Source organism: Onychomys torridus, chromosome 11 (genome assembly GCF_903995425.1).
Source record: "Onychomys torridus chromosome 11, mOncTor1.1, whole genome shotgun sequence".
Classification (NCBI taxonomy): domain Eukaryota; kingdom Metazoa; phylum Chordata; class Mammalia; order Rodentia; family Cricetidae; genus Onychomys; species Onychomys torridus.
In genome coordinates, this window is record NC_050453.1 from 66,264,293 (window position 1) to 66,280,578 (window position 16,286).

The following is a 16,286-nucleotide window of genomic DNA, read 5'->3' on the forward strand; positions in this document are numbered from 1 at the left end:
ACACCTACAAAAGCTGGATATATGTGTGGGGTGTGTACCTATAAACATACGTGTAATGTGTCCGTGTGTATTTTTTTTAAAGAGGCAATAGAAAACCTATGATCCTTGGGTAAAGGGAACAGATGAGCCAAGTTCTACTGGCTTTGTTCTTGTGGGCATTTCCTAAACAATGGTATTAAGAAATACTGACCAAGAAGAGAGTAACAAGCAGTCTTGGCTAGGGTGATAGAATGAAAAGTATAATTGGAGCTACTAAAGCAGGTGAATTGTGTAGGTTATTAGACAAGAAAGATCAAAGAGAAAAAGCTACAAAGATCTACTTCAAAATTCTGCAGTGTCCTCATCTGTATTCTAGGACAGAAAAAGATTCAGAGGCTGCATGACTCTAGGAAGACAGAAGACTCCAGATTCAATTGGAGGCAAGAGATTTTGATGTGCATCTGAGGCATGAGTTGAGAACTCAAACACACTATCCTCAGAGTAAGGATAAAGTTGGAATAAAGGCAAAGAAAGTAGACGGCATGACTGAGGATTGTCTTGTAGTCTCCATACAAGCTTACATTATTACATTAAAAATAAGTAAATAGGAACTGGGAGGGTTGCTCAGGGTTAAAATGCTTGCTAGACAAGCATAAGAACCCAAGTTTGAATCCCTTTATCACATCATAAATAAATAAGTAAATAAATAGATAAGTAAGTAAATAAGTAGGAACTGGGAAAATGGATCAGAGAGTAAAGTGCTTGCTACACAAGCATAAGAAACTGAATTTGAATCCCTCGCAGCCACCTCAAGGATTGGTATTGTGGCATGTCCCTGTAATCTTTATAATGAAGAAGTAGGGAGAGGAGATAAGCAGATCGCAGGGGCCTGTTGATCAGTCAGTCTAGCTTGAAATGTCAAGTTCATGGTGCAAGGAAAGACTTTATCTCAAAAGTAAATAAAATATGGTAGAGAACTACAGATAAAAAAGATACAAAGTTGAACTCTGGCCTCCATATGTACATGTACATAGGCAAGTACAATCACCCATACATGTGCACACCCATATACCACACATACACATAATACCACCTATAGCTTGTGGGAGTCTTGAAGGAGGAAGGACTGCAATTAGTTCAAGACCATCCTGAGCTATATAGTCAGTACCAAACCAACAAGCACTACCCAGCAAGACTGTCTGAAAGAGAGGAGGGAGGGAGGGAAGGAGAGAGAAAAAGAAGAAGAGGAGGAGGAAGAGGAGGAGAAGGAGAAGAAGAAAGCAAGCAAGTTGGGCGGTCGTGGCACACACCTTTAATACCAGCACTTGGGAGGCAGAAGGATCTCTTAGTTCAGACTGGTGTACAGACCGAGTTCCAGGACAGCTAGGGCTACACAGAGAAAACAGGAAAGGAGGGAGGGAGGGGAGGAGGGAGGGAGGAAGGTAGGTAGAAAGAAAAAAGAAAAGATGAAAGAAAAAAAATACTTCAAACATTAACACAAAAGTGGACCAACTTGGATAGGGTAACTACCCAGAATTTTTTAGTAGAAATGTCATTTTTAGTAACAAATCAATATATTTCAAATATGACATGAGACCCAAGAACTACACTTGCCCAATGAAAATGCAATAGGCAAAAACAGGATCAACTATTCACACTATAAATCTAACTAATAGTTTTCTCATGCTTAATATACAATTACAGTTTAGAGAAAAGGACATTCCAAATTAAAAGCATGACTGTAAGTTCTATCATATAATATAAAGTTCAATTTCTCATATATTCCAAAATTCACCAATTAACCATGTGTTTTTACACTAAAATGACCATTTCTATTTAACAACTGATTTTACATTTTTGTGGGGAAGGGTTGAGATGGGGTTTGGCTGTCCTAGAACTTGCTATGTAGACTAGGGTGACCTTGAATTTACAGAGATCCACCTTGCCTCTGCCTCTCAAGAACTTGGATTAAAGGCATACACAACCAGTTAATTTTACTTTTAAAAGTTTTGTATTCAATAAACTTCTCAAGGCAGACACTCACTGTTCAAAATCAATCTAAGGGAGACTAAATAAAATGTTTGCTTAAAATAACAAAGTAGCTGATGAACCAGCCTGCCTCTATTTAGGCTTAAAAGCCTCCATTTTTTAGCTTAAAAGACATTATAGAGTAAAGACAAAGCAGGCTCATTCCTGTTTTTGATTAAACTTCTGTTTCTCAAAGATTAGTCTATGCCCCTGACCTGTAACCTTAACTACAAATGACTCTGTACTGCTTGTTCCTGGAAATAGCAACCATGTCTTTTTTTTAAAACCACCTTGCAACCCTACCTTTGTTTCAAAAGGTTGTTATGACTACCTGTTATGACTTGTTACGACTACCTTGTAATCGTGTCTTTCTTTCAGGAGGTTGCTATGACTAACTTGTTAGCTTATGTTCTGCTCCTGTAATGCCATCTATTTTGCCTACCAAATCCCCCATTTGGAAACCCCCTACCCTTGAGCTATAAAAATGTTTTCTTCATATCCAATGCTGATCTCCTGAAACCCAATTTTAGGGAGAGACAGATTGTGTACATGAATAAAAAATCTTGCTTTAATTAATTTGGCTATAATAATTTGTGATATTTTCTCCTAGCATCTTTGTGATTAACAAAACAAGGAAGAGACTACACTAACAAAAATTTCAAAAATTAAAAGCAATGTAAGTTGATAAAGCTAACAATGTGAGAAAGACCCAGGAGCAAGCCAATTTTTCTAAAACCACAAGTACAAATAATCTCTGAAAAAATAGGTCCAGGGAAGACTTGAAGATTTGAGAAGGTTTGTTGATGAGAGATTCTCCAGACCTCTACTCCCCTTCATGCACCACCACCAAACCACTGCCCCTTGTTATTAGGAGCTAAGGGTGGAAGCTCTGAAAAATAAACTTCAACTCTGGGCTAAACGACATCAGGAAGAATTAACTTTTACTACAGTGAAAACAGACAAGACTGTAGTAAGTGAATGTCTACACAATGAATAGTTGGTAACACTCAGACCCCTTCTCTCACTCACAAAGATGACAAAGCAGTTAGGCTCTCCAAACTCAAGCCAGATAATTGGAGACTTTTTTCTTCTAGAAAACACAAACACTAAACTAACCAAATATTATTAAATAATTACTATGTTTTTGAAGTGTTTGTATAAAGAAAGGGGATGGAGTTGAGATCTATATTCTCATTCTCCAAATAAATGAAAGAAAAAACTCACAAAACTAAAAACATATGTAACAATAAATAGTAAGTAATAAATAAACATTGATTATGTCTAAGGAGTAACAAAGCAAGGATCTGCTAATTTTGAACTTTAATTTTGTTAATTATTTCCTTGACTAAATTTTTTTTAAGTAATACATTATGTGTGAAAGATATTTTTAAAAGGAATTAATGTGGTGCTGGAGAGATGCCTCAGCAGTTAAGTGCACTTGCTTCTTTTGCACCCTACATGGCAGCTCACAACTGTCTGTAACTCTAGTTCCATGAGACACTGCCTCTTCTGACCTCTGAGATCTCCTGCATGCCCACAAATACCAAAAAACTTTTAAAGGGAATTCATGTATCAAATTGAAGAAGAGTTAGTTATCACTTAATAAATGCTATTTAATATTTAATGATATAACAGTGTTGTAATAAGGAAGAGAGAGAGAGAGAGAAAGAGAGAGAGAGAGAGCAAGTAAGAGGAAATTTTTTTTTGTCTCTTTGTAAGTAGCCTAATGACTCATACCATTTTTATATTTAACTAATGCATCATAACTAGAAGAAAGAAATACCCAAATTTCTCTTAAAAAATATGACTAACTAGGCTGGTGATAGAGACCTATAAAACCACTGTTGTACTCTGAATGTAATTGGCCCCCATAGGCTCATAGGGAGTGGCACTATTAGGAGGTGTAGCTTTGTTAGAGTAGGCCTTGTTGGAGGAAGTATGTCACTGTGGGGGTGGACTTTGAAGTCTCCTTTGTTCAAGCTATGCTCAGTGTTTAATGTTTTCCTTTATAAGAGCTGCCATGGTTATAGTGTCTCTTCACAGCAATAGAAATCCTAACTAAGACAACCACCAACTCAGGAAGTTACGGCAGGAAGGCAGTCAAGTTCATGGCTTGAGTGGACTACAGAACACGCAAGTTCAAGGCCAGCTCAGCACAATTTTATGAAAGTCTGTCCCCAAATGAAAAACAGAAAAGGGATTGGGAACAGAGTCCAGTGGTAGAATGTTTGCCTTGCATGTTCAAAGCCCCGGATTCAATCCACGGTACAACATAAACAAACAAATATAAAAATATGATTGTGGAGCTGGGTGGTGGTGGCACACGCCTGTAATCCCAGCACTCGGGAGGCAGAGGCAGATGGATCTCTGCGAGTTCGAGGCCATCCTGGTCTACAGAGCTAGTCCAGGAAAGGCTCCAAAGCTACAGAGAAACCCTGTCTCAAAAAACAAAAAACAAAACAAAACAAAACAAAAAAAAGATTATAGAATAGTTCTAAATAAATATTTCCTATAATTAAAAAATAAAATTCATATTAATTTAAAATAAGATTTATTAAATTTATATCTCCAAAAGAATTTTTTTTTTTTGGAGGGGGGGATTGTCAAGACAAGGTTTCTCTGTGTAACAGCCCTGGCTGTCCTAGAACTCACAGAGATTCACCTGCCTCTGCCTCCCAAGTGCTGGGATTAAAAAAGTGTACCACTACCACACAGCTTCCTCCAAAAGAATCTTAATGAGTCCATAATGTGCAAAAAGCCTTGTCAATTGTCTGATACATAGTTTATATTAATCAGAAATTTTTATGAAGGAGAATTCTCTTTACTTTTTATTTCTGCTTGGCAATCTACTCTTCATCTATTAATAGACAGTAGAAAACAAGAAATTTAAAATCTAAGTTTTAGAAAGTAGACTGAGCTGTTGGGTTAAATAATGTCATAAATAATGATATTTTCACTATTTTGCAACTTGTTTTCAAATGTGAAATGAAACTTAGGATTTTTTTTTAAAGGTAAGTTAGTGATCCCGCTACATACTAAGTAACACAGAGAAACATTTAAGCTTAAAAAACTAGTAAACAGGACTGGCAAGATGGTACATTGGACTGGATAAAGGCACTTACTTGCCTTGCAAGTCTAACAATCTGGGCTTGATCCCCAAAACCCACGTAAAAGTGGTAGAAAGAGAAAACAAGCTCCACAAAGTAGTCCTCTGACTTCCACATTCACACTATGGCACATGTGCTCCTCCTAACCCCCATGCACATCACACATGAACACCATAAGTAAAATAAAGGTTGTTTTTAAGTACTTGGTAAATATTAATATTTTAAATCACAGATTTCAAAGTATAGATAGACACAATCAGGAAATGGATGACATGTCATTGCAGAGACTTTGATATGGATATGAACTATATATTAAATAGTATCATATAAAGAATGCTAAATTATGGGGTATGACAATGGTATTGTATAAATTTAGAAGACTCTCCTGATGCTAAGTACTTACTGGTGTGTCTACCACTTACTTTCAGGGAGTTCAGGAAGAAAAGAGAAAGTAAATGTACAAATGTTAACACCAGTTCAGTCTGGGCAAAGGGAGCTAGATATTCAGTATACTATTCTTCCATTCCAACTACAGATTTGAAGTTTTTAAAATAAAAAAGGTATCTACATCCTTGTATGTCAGGGTCCAGCCCAGTGTTGGGGTCCCTTCAAGAGGGAAGTAAGGAATTGAGAAATACTAGATAGGAAATATAGAAGTAGATGAAGAAAAAAGACAGAGACACAAAATAGCTTTGGGAGGGCCCTGGGTCAATACCCAGTTGCCCTAAGTTTAATCATGATGTGCTTTTTATACATTAGCCAGGGGAGGAACAAAAGATCTCCCCCTCTCAAGGTCAAGTTACAAAGTACCAACAAGTGTAGACCCTTCAAGACCTGGTAACCATGCCCTTGGCCAAATTATCTCATTATGCAGCCCTACTGGGCAAAACAAACTCAGACTTTCTGACCTTGAATAAGGCCTTACTATGGAGCTTCTGTGGACCCCCATATTTGTATATATTACTAAGACATGTATAAGAACTTAAGAGCCTATAGTGTAAATAATCCAAACACAAAGAAAAAAATGGAATAACTAAACAGAGATAGGAACATAAATACACTATACAAAAGAATAGAATGCAGCAATGAAAATGAATGAAATAATACTAACATACCAATTCAGTAAAATTCAAATGAGGAACAACTGAAGCTAGATATTAATAACAAGAACAAATACTTGTTGGATAAATGCCTTTCAAACAATACTCATGTAAGATTGGTCTTATAACTTATCTTTGTTTAACAAAAGTTGTATTCACAGACAGTACAATAAGGCTTTAGTGAAACATATTAGGAAGGTATTTAAGACAAATTATTTTCAGACACCCTCATGCACATTATAAAACCACCTGCATACTACTAATCTGTTCATGAACTAGAATGCTCTGCTGTTTGAATAAGCAGGCATACTGGATATAAACTTGTATCAAAAAGACTTCCTGGGCTGGAGAGATGGCTCAGAGGTTAAGAGCACTGACTACTTACTCTTCCTGAGGTCCTGAGTTCAATTCCCAGCAACCACATGGTGCCTCACAACCATCTGTAATGAGATCTGGCACCCTCTTCTGTATACATAATAAATAAATAAATCTTTAAAAAAAAAAAAAGAAAGAAAGAAAGGAAGAAAGAAAGGAAGAAAAAGACTTCCTTAACTAAGAATGTTCAAACTGTACTATTACTTAATGGTTTTAGTTTTAAAATAAATCTAAATTCAGACTAATATCCAGAGACAATGGTGGTGGTGGTGGTGGTGGTGGTGGTGGTGGTGGTGAAGCTAAGGCAAGGAGGAGAAGAAAATAAAATACTCACATTAACTCTGAAAGCCTGTACAGTGTTATCCAGAAGAAGAATGTTGCAAACCACCTCTGTATGCTGTCTGTCTCGGGCCAACTCTGATGCTCGAACATTGTAGGTTCTGCCAGCAGGCAATCGGAAACGTGCGGTCATTACTGTCCACACAAGATCTAGGTTTAAAAAACAAGAATCACTAAATAAAAAGAAGAGTGGAAGATACAATATAGCTTAAAAAACAAAGTAAATATGCATTTTAAATTAAAACATTGACAGAAAACAATTAAAAGTTGTCCACACAATATGTAGGTTTAAAAAACAAGAATCGCTAAATAAAAGGAATAGCGCAAGATATGGTATAGCTTAAAAACAAAATTAATATGTATTTTAAATTAAAACATTGACAGAAAACAATTACAAGTTTTGAAACATCAAGATTAAGAAAATTAGGTATGAAATTATATATAAAGCTAAAATTACCAGCCACCCTAAAGAACTTCATTTTGAACTGTTCTACTGAGAAGATTAAGTAGGTTAAAGTTTCAGGAAGTCATATTCCAATTCAAAATATGTGCGCTTAAAGGGTGGGAGGAATATGCCAGCTCAGCACGTGGGATGTTGCTCACTGATGTGTATTCTAAAAATAGTGCAGAAGGACAACAGGGGAGAAGATTGTTTTGTTCCAACCACTATTGTTTTCTTTTTAGAAAAATACTGTAGAATAACAATAGTGAAGATTATTCTATTTCAATTTCAACCAACTACGACTCTATCTTTTTTTTTATAAGAAAAGGGAGGTGTCAGGGCCTTACTATGTACCCAGGTTGGCCTGGAACTCCTGCCTCAGCCTCCCAAACTGCTGGAACTACAGGCATATGAGATGTGCCTACCTCTCTGAGATTTTCAATTTTTACATAAGTGGAGGAAAAACATAGATCACCTATAGAAGAACAAACTTGTCAATGATAGCTATTAAAAGACAATGAAACTTTACTTTCAAAGTTCTGAACCCAGAAAACTAACAGTCATTATTAGAGAGAAAAGAACAAGAACAAAATCATTTCAGGCATTCCATGACTCAAAATTTAAAATCCATACAGCTTCCATCTTAAAGACAATGCAATGAAGGAAACTGAGCAAGGAGAAACACAGACATTTGAGATATTATTATTACTATTTTGGTTCTTTCAAGACAAGATTTCTCTGTATAGTCCTGGGTGTTCTGGAACTCTCTCTGTAGACCAGGCTGGCCTCACATTCAGAGATCCTCTTACCTCTTTGGGACACAAAACAAAACTAAATATACTTAAGGAACTGAAATTATACAAAGTATATTCCTAAGAACAGGAGAATTAAACTACAAATTAACAATAGAAAAGTCTCCAAACACAAGGAAAATAAATAGCATACTTCTAAGTGTGCATTAGACAAAGAAGAAATCTTAAGGGAACAAAAGATACACAGAATTAAATAAAACAGAAAATATAATACAGCAAAACTTGCAAATTACAGATATAGCAGCAACTAATAAGGGAAATTTATAAGACTGCATGTATATAACAGAAAAATGGGACATGCCTCAAACCAATAATCTAATAACCTCCTTCAGAACAGAGAACAGAAAAAAACCTAATAAAAACCACAGCAAATGGGGGAAATGAAATGCTTTTCCGCATTGATTGAAATTTATCACACATTTTTTTTTGTTTTTGTTTTTTGAGACAGGATTTCTCTGTGTAGCTTTGCGCCTTTCCTGGAACTCGCTCTGTAGACCAGGCTGGCCTCGAACTCACAAAGATCCGCCTGCCTCTGCCTCCTGAGTGCTGGGATTAAAGGCGTGCGCCACCAACACCCAGCTATCACACTTTTATAATAAAAATTCTCAAAAAAAAAAAAAAAAGGGACCTTCCTCAACATGATTAAGGGTATCTAGAAAAGCATTCTATATGGCTCCTATCCTAATTAATTGAATGGTTAGAGTCTAAACATTTTCACCCTAAAAATCAGGAACAAGGCAAGTAATTCCATGAAAGTGAGAGTGGTGAATGGCAGGGTGCATACAGAAAGAACTAAAACTGGCCATGTTTGCAAATTACCTGATGTATACACAGAATACATGGAGTTAAATTTCAAATATAACCCCATGTATAAAAGGTAAACAAAAAATAAAACGTACAAATATAACAAAACACATACAGAACATTATGCTAAAAACTACAAAAGGTGAGCTGAAGAGATACCCAGGGTGGTGAGGTGCCCCACCAAGCATGCCAATGTAAAGGGCTGTCATCTTACTGGGAGACATGAATTTTAAATTATGTTTTTCATTGAATATTTCTGTAGGATGTACTTCTCTGTAAGTACTGTTGAACCTAGTATATTTTACTCTTTAAACAAGAATTTTAGCCATTCAAATCATATAGTCTAAAGATTGTTAGACGTGTGTTTAAAATATAATTTTGAAAACTCTAAGAAAACCTGGGAATACTGATTTACTGTCCTGAAATGTCAAAAAATAACATGCCAGGAATTTGTTTTCTTTTCTTTCTGCTTTTTTTTTTGAGACAGGTTCTCACTGTTGTAGCTCTAGCTGGCCTAGAACTCTCTATGTAAACCAAGACGACCCTAAACTCATAAAGATCTAGGGCTGAAGAGATGGCTCAGTGGTTAAGAGCATTGACTGTTCTTCTAGAGAACCCAGGTTCAATTCCCAGCACTCAAAATTGTCTGTAACTCCAGTTTCAGGGGACTGGACACCCATGGTAAAACACCAATGCACATAAAATAAAAATAATTAATTAAAAAAAACTTATAGAGATCTGCCTACATGTGTCCACAGAGTGCTGGGATTAAAGGTGTTCACCACCACTCTGTTTTTTTGAACAAATATACACATAAACTTTAATGAACCATGCTTTTAGTGTCACATCTAAGACTAGTTCCTCAAACGTAGATAATAAACATTGTCTCATGTTTTCTTCTAAAAATCTCAGTTTTAGGTTCTATGTTTAAATCTGACTCAGAGTACTTTTGAATATAAAACGAGAGGTAGTGTAGACTGAGGCTCATTTGTTACTTGTTATATATACAACTCTCTATCATTGTTGAAATGCCATCCCCATTTTTTGTATTACTTTTATTTGAGGATGGGGTATGTGTGTGCCATGACACACATGCAGAGGTCAAAGAACAATCTGCAGTAGCAGATGCTCTCCTTCCACCACATGGATTCTGATTCGTAATCAAACTTGGCAGCATGTACTTTTCACCTACTAAGCTATCCAATACCGAACAATACCATAGTTGTTTTATATTCAAAAGTACTCAATGAATCAGATTTAAATATAAAATTTAAACTGCAAAACTTACACAGATACACACAGACACAAGCATATATAATTTAAAAATAAATCTTTAAAAACATTTATATTGTACTAGGTATAAATAATATACAGAAGACTTAAAAGTATACAAAGAGATATGTGCAGGCTTTATGCAAATATTACATCATCTTATATAAAGAACTTGAGACACCCACAGACTTTTACCACAAACACAAATAAATATCCTAGTATAAATAAAAACCAAATGTTAAGCATAACAACTGTATCCTCTTTAGATACAAGAGAGCAAAGGTTTTAAAACAATCTAGAGGAATGAAATAATCATGTCTTTCCTTTAATAAAGTTATACCTCTTTCTCACAAGAATATTATGTTGATTCTTAATTTTTCTTAAGAATTACCTTAAGAAATTCTGGTTTACATTACTTTCCTAATAATTAAAACAATACATCTTTATTTTGAAAACTAGAATACTAGATTGGGGCTAAGACATTTTTCTAAATGGTGTATCTCTTGAATTTGCAAATGATCAATTACATTAAAAACAGACAATCAACTGCTAGTTGAATTTCATGAAATGAGGAGACAAGAACAGAGAACCAGCACTTGATCTAACCTTCTCAGTTACCACCTCTGGCCTCTTCCTTTTCTTGCTTCCAGGGTTATAAATCTCTAATACCGACTTTCAATCTCCTGGAAGATGGGTTCTGGGGCAATAGAAGTGCTTGGATTAGGAACAGTTTAGAATGAGGAGAAGCTGAAGAGGAATGATTTCAACTTCACTTAAGAGAGACCACTGACTTTAAAGTCAAACAGTCTTCCTGCTTTACATGTAACTTTCAAATTATCAGTTTAGTCTCCTTTAAATGACCAACTCTAACAAGTATTGCCATTATTCATCTTATTTCTAAGGATTCTTAATTAACTTTATCATTAATTAAAAGAATGCTCTTCTACTGGCTAAGTTGCCTGGTAACCCTGGATTTATTTGATAATTTGTCAGTAAAATATGTCCAAACACTAAAAAAGCAAATGTCATTTAAATAACCATTTTCTCATTTTATTACTTTTCTGTGTTTCATTTGAGAAAGCTAAAACAAGAATGCTAACAAAGAAATCAGAATTAGTAATTTGACCTCTGTATAGACCAATAAAGGAATATTAAATGACCATAGTTTTTAATTATACGAAGCGAGGCAGTGACACTTAAGTGCTTCTAACAACCTTATGTACCAGAACAACAAATTGCATGGAATTATAATTTAATATCTCTTGGGTTTGACAGTTTATTACTGGAGCAGTGAGAAGCTCAAGAAGAGCCATGAAACAATGCATCCAGCAAAGCACTGACAATTCTTCTCCATCTACTTTCTTCAATACCCACAATAATAACCCACAATTTTTATTACTATCATCATAATCATATTTGCAGAAATGGAGCATCACTGAAAATTAATAATATTTGTATAAAGCAACAAAAGAAAATAAATAATTACCTTAGAAACAAGCACTGAGCTGAGTTCAGGTTGTGCATAAGTATATACTTGAACATGAAAAAAACTTAGCAACCACTTAAAAGTAATTAAGCTACCATTTGTTGAATCTTAATCTTTATAATTTCCAATTTTTAAATACAAAAAGTAGCCATCTGAAAGGCAACTGTCACATTTAGTAATCCAACTTTATATAAAAAGAATAAAGAAAAGACGGAGGAAGCATTTCTAAAAGGGGAAAAAGTCTGTTGGAAACCCAGTCCTCCATAAAAGTCAAAGAACACTGGTAAAGTGTCAAAAATCAACATTTCCAAAGGTCTGGAAATTAACAAAAAGGTTGCTTCCTACACCCTGAAGAGCTTTATTTTAAAACAAACAAGTGAACCTCACTAAGCATGAGCTTTGTAGCATTTTAATAGGATTTCTGCCCAATTCCCTCGTCCCAATAATGTAGGCCCTTTGAAAAACCAAAAGGAGACTGTCCAGAAAAACAGATAGGCTGACTGCAGAGCTTCACCTATCCCTCTGTTCCTCCAAATCCAATCCCCCAGCCTCAATTCCAGCTCTGCAGAATACCTGTGGCAGCCCCCGAGCCCCAGCCCCAATCTCCAGTGGATCACACAGATCTTTCCCTCCCAACTTCTCCTACTCCCATAGTAGAACTACACCTGACTTCTCAACAGAGACTCAAAAGGTGAGAAGCATCTGGACATATTGCTACAGTCTCTATGAGACCACAGATGCCAACCCAGACTACTATACCCTGCAAAACTTTCAATTACAATAGTTGGAGAAAATAAGACACTCTGTGATAAAACCAAATTTAAGAGATATCTATAAATCTAGCCCATAAGTACTAGTACATAAGGTACTAGATGAAAAATTCTAAACTAAAGAAGTTAGCTACACTCAAGAAAACACAGGGAATAATCCAATCTAGAGCACACACAACACACACACACACACACACACACACACACACACACACACACACCAAAGTAATAAGAATCAGCAAGCACAGCTCATTGATACTTTTCAACATCAATGGTCACAACTGCCAAATAAAAAGACACAGACTACAAGATGGGATACAAAAACAGAGTCCATCCTTACTTACGCTGCACCCAAGAAACACACCTTAACAGTAAGGAATTAGGGACAGACATCACTTCAAGATAAAATAATAGAAAAAGATATTCCAAGTAAATGGACCTAAGAAGCAAGCTGGTGTAGCCGTTTTAATATCTGACAAAACAGACTTCAAAACAAACTAATCAAAAAAAAAAAAAAAAAGGGAAGGTCACTACATGCTCAAAGAGGGGAGAAAAACACATTAAGAGGACATTGCAATTCTTAACATTTAGGTACTAAACAGAAGGTCACTCAAATAAAAAAATAAAGAACAAAAACCTACTACAATTGGGTTTTTTTCTTTTTCCTTCCTTCCTTCCTTTTTCTTTTGAGACAGGGTTTCTCTGTGTGAGGATGCTGGTGAGGATGTGGAGTAAGGTGAACACTCATCCATTGCTAGTAGGAGGGCAAAACATGTACAGCCACTACGGAAATCAGTGTGGCTGTTCCTCAGGAAGATGGGAATCAACCCCAAGATCCAGCTGTACCGCTCTTGGTCACACACTAAAAAGATGCTTTATCCTACCACAGAGACTTTTACTCAACCATGCTTATGGCTGCTCTATTCACAATAGCCAGAAATTGGAAACAACCTAGATGTCCTTCAATAAAAGAATGGATAATGTGCACATTCACATAATAGAATATTATTCAGCCATTAAAAAGAAAAAATAAAATCATAAAATTCACAGGTAATAGATGGAACTGAAAAATATCATCCTGAGTGAGGTATCCCAGACCCTAAAGGATAAATATGGTGTATGTATTTGTTTATTCGTAGATATTAGCTGTTAAGTCAATGATAATGAAGCTACAATCTGTGGAACTACAGAGGTGATGTATAGAGTAATGGACTAGGGAATACACATAGGAAAAGGAAATAGAATAGATAATCATGGATGGATGGGGGTGCTGGAATGGGAGGATCAAGTTGGGGGAGAGAATAGGAAGCTGTGGAAGGGAACACAGAGAGAGACAGCTAAAACTAAGGGCCATTTGTGCAGTAGTATGGAAACCTAATACAGATGGTAATCTAAATGAAATTGCCAAATAATAGGGGAGATAAAGTCCCAGTTGACCATCTCTTGTCACCAAATGAAGTTTCCAGTACCAGAGTTGCGTTACATCTAATTAAGTTGTTGGCCAAAGGGGTGGGTCCTGTGGGAATCCCCATACAACCCAGACTGTTGCCAAGACCAAAGGTTGCTCTCCACAAAATGACAAAGCCCACTGCTGAAGATAATACCTCACAACTCTTAAACACAGAGAAATCAAGCTGGTGCCTACATAGAGCCTTCATCCCTACAAGCTAATTAATGTCTCTGATACAGGAAAACTTTCAATATGCTACCAAAAGAGAAACATAAACACCAAGCCAGCCACAAACTCTTTGATCTATAATGCTGGCCTGCCTCCAAGATATGCCAGGGCAATGGTGACACAAAGCTTTTGGGAATAACCAACCAATGTCTGACTGGACTTAAGACAGGCTCTATGAGATGGAATCTATACCCGACAATGCTTGGGTGACCAAGAACCAGAGACTAGATAGCCCAGGACCCAGGGTAAAACCAAATACTACTGTTCTAAAACAAACAAACAAACCATAGCAATGACTCCTGATGACATTCTGCAATATTCATAGATCAGTGCCTTGCTCAGCCATCATCAGAAAAGCTTCCTCCTGCAGCAGATGGGAACAAATACAAAGATCCATACCCAGACATTATACAGTTAAGAGACTTTGGAACATTTAGCCCAAAATGGGACATCTCTATGAAATCCCTCCCCTCATGGCTCTGGGAACACCACAGAAAAGGAGGTGAAGTTTAAGAGCCAGAGGAAATAGAGGACACCAAGAAAATAATGCCCTCTAAATCAACATGGACAAGGCTCATATGAACTCAAGAGACAGAGGTAGCATGCACAGGGCCTGCACAAATCTGTACCATGTCCTCTGTATATATATATTATGGCTTCCAGCTTAGCTTTTTTTTTTTTAAAAATGGGATTCCTGAGTGTTCTAACAAATGGATCTCTGATTCCTGTGCCTTCTCTTGGGATCTTTTATTTCTGTGTGTCTTGTCTTGTCCCTTAGAAGTCTGTTGGTTTTCTAATAAGAAACAGAGAAGGGGTGGCTCCAGGAGGGAGGTGGGAGGAACTTGGAAGAGTAGAGGGAGGGAAACTGTAATCAGGTTATATTATGTGAGGAAAAAAATCTATTTTCAACAAAAGGGGTAAAATGGAAAAGATTGAGAGAAAGGGAGGGAGGGAGGGAGGGAGGGAGAGAGGGAGGGAGGGAAGAGAACGGCCAACATGCTAGCAATTATGAAAGCTATAGAAACATTCCTGCAACCACTGGATCAGAAAAGTAAGGTCATGAAGCTCCCTCCAAGTCTTCACTTTTGGAGAAACCATTATCTAATCATTCTAACAGAAACCTAAAAATTCCTACTTGCTTAGCATGCTTATTTTACCAAAGAATCTGACTGTTACAAACAGCCTTTTATCCAGAGCACTTTTTGAAAACTTTCCAGTACTAAGTATTTAATAACATAGCAGCCAGAAGTATCAGTAACTGGTGGTGGGGTAGAAGAGAAGATGACCAAAACAAAAACAGTGCAAACTGGAGCAGAAGATGCTGCTGCCCTAAAAGACTGAAAAGCTCCCCACATACTCCTGGAAATACAGAAGAATGCCAGCAGGTGCAGAACCTTGTTCATCTCAACAGACCTAGACTAAAAGGATGTATTACATTCTATATTCAGTATAGCCAAGGGCATCAATGAAAATCTCACCATTAGCGTCTTATTGGTGCTAGTTTCACATAGGCATCAAAGTCATAGATGCAATGCAAGAAAATAACGAGAGAAGAGCTACAAGTATCTTCCTTTGCAGAAAATAGGAGCTTACACAGAGAAAAGCCTAACAAGCCACACACACAAAAAGACCAATTTAGCAAGGTACAGCATAGAAACTCAATAAAATCAGCTGGGCTGCTAAGCATTAACAATGTATAATGCCAAAAGGAATTAACAATTCAGTTTATAAAAGTATCAAAGAATATATATGAATAAATTTAATCAAGAAAGAAAACTGTAAAACTACATATGAACACTACAAAATACCAAGAAAAAGAAGAAATAAAGGTACAAATGAATTTGAAAACAGTACTAAAATTATAACAAACAATTGTTCATGGCACCATTCAAAAATCCACCCAAAGTAATCTATGGACCACTTGATATAGTCTTTACAATTGAGGTCTTAATGACACTGTTTTGCAAAAACAAAATAATTTCCATCCCAAAATTTATACAGATTTCAGAAGGTACTCCAAAGAGCTAAGAAATCTTGAAAAAGAACAGAACTATTATTCCTAATTTCAAAAGTTATTACAAGGCTATCACAGCC

General features: G+C 36.3%; 1 protein-coding gene across 3 annotated transcripts in view; it reads right to left on the reverse strand.

Moving 5' to 3' along the window:
* Positions 1-16,286, reverse strand: part of Ptpn4 (protein tyrosine phosphatase non-receptor type 4) — a 183,348-nt gene that overhangs the window by 145,222 nt on the left and 21,840 nt on the right. For all 3 annotated transcript variants that reach the window (XM_036202734.1, XM_036202731.1, XM_036202732.1), the window contains one exon: positions 6,924-7,078. In XM_036202734.1, the coding sequence (XP_036058627.1) occupies positions 6,924-7,061 (138 nt within the window). In that variant the 5' untranslated portion in view covers positions 7,062-7,078. The remainder of the gene's footprint in view (positions 1-6,923; positions 7,079-16,286) is intronic.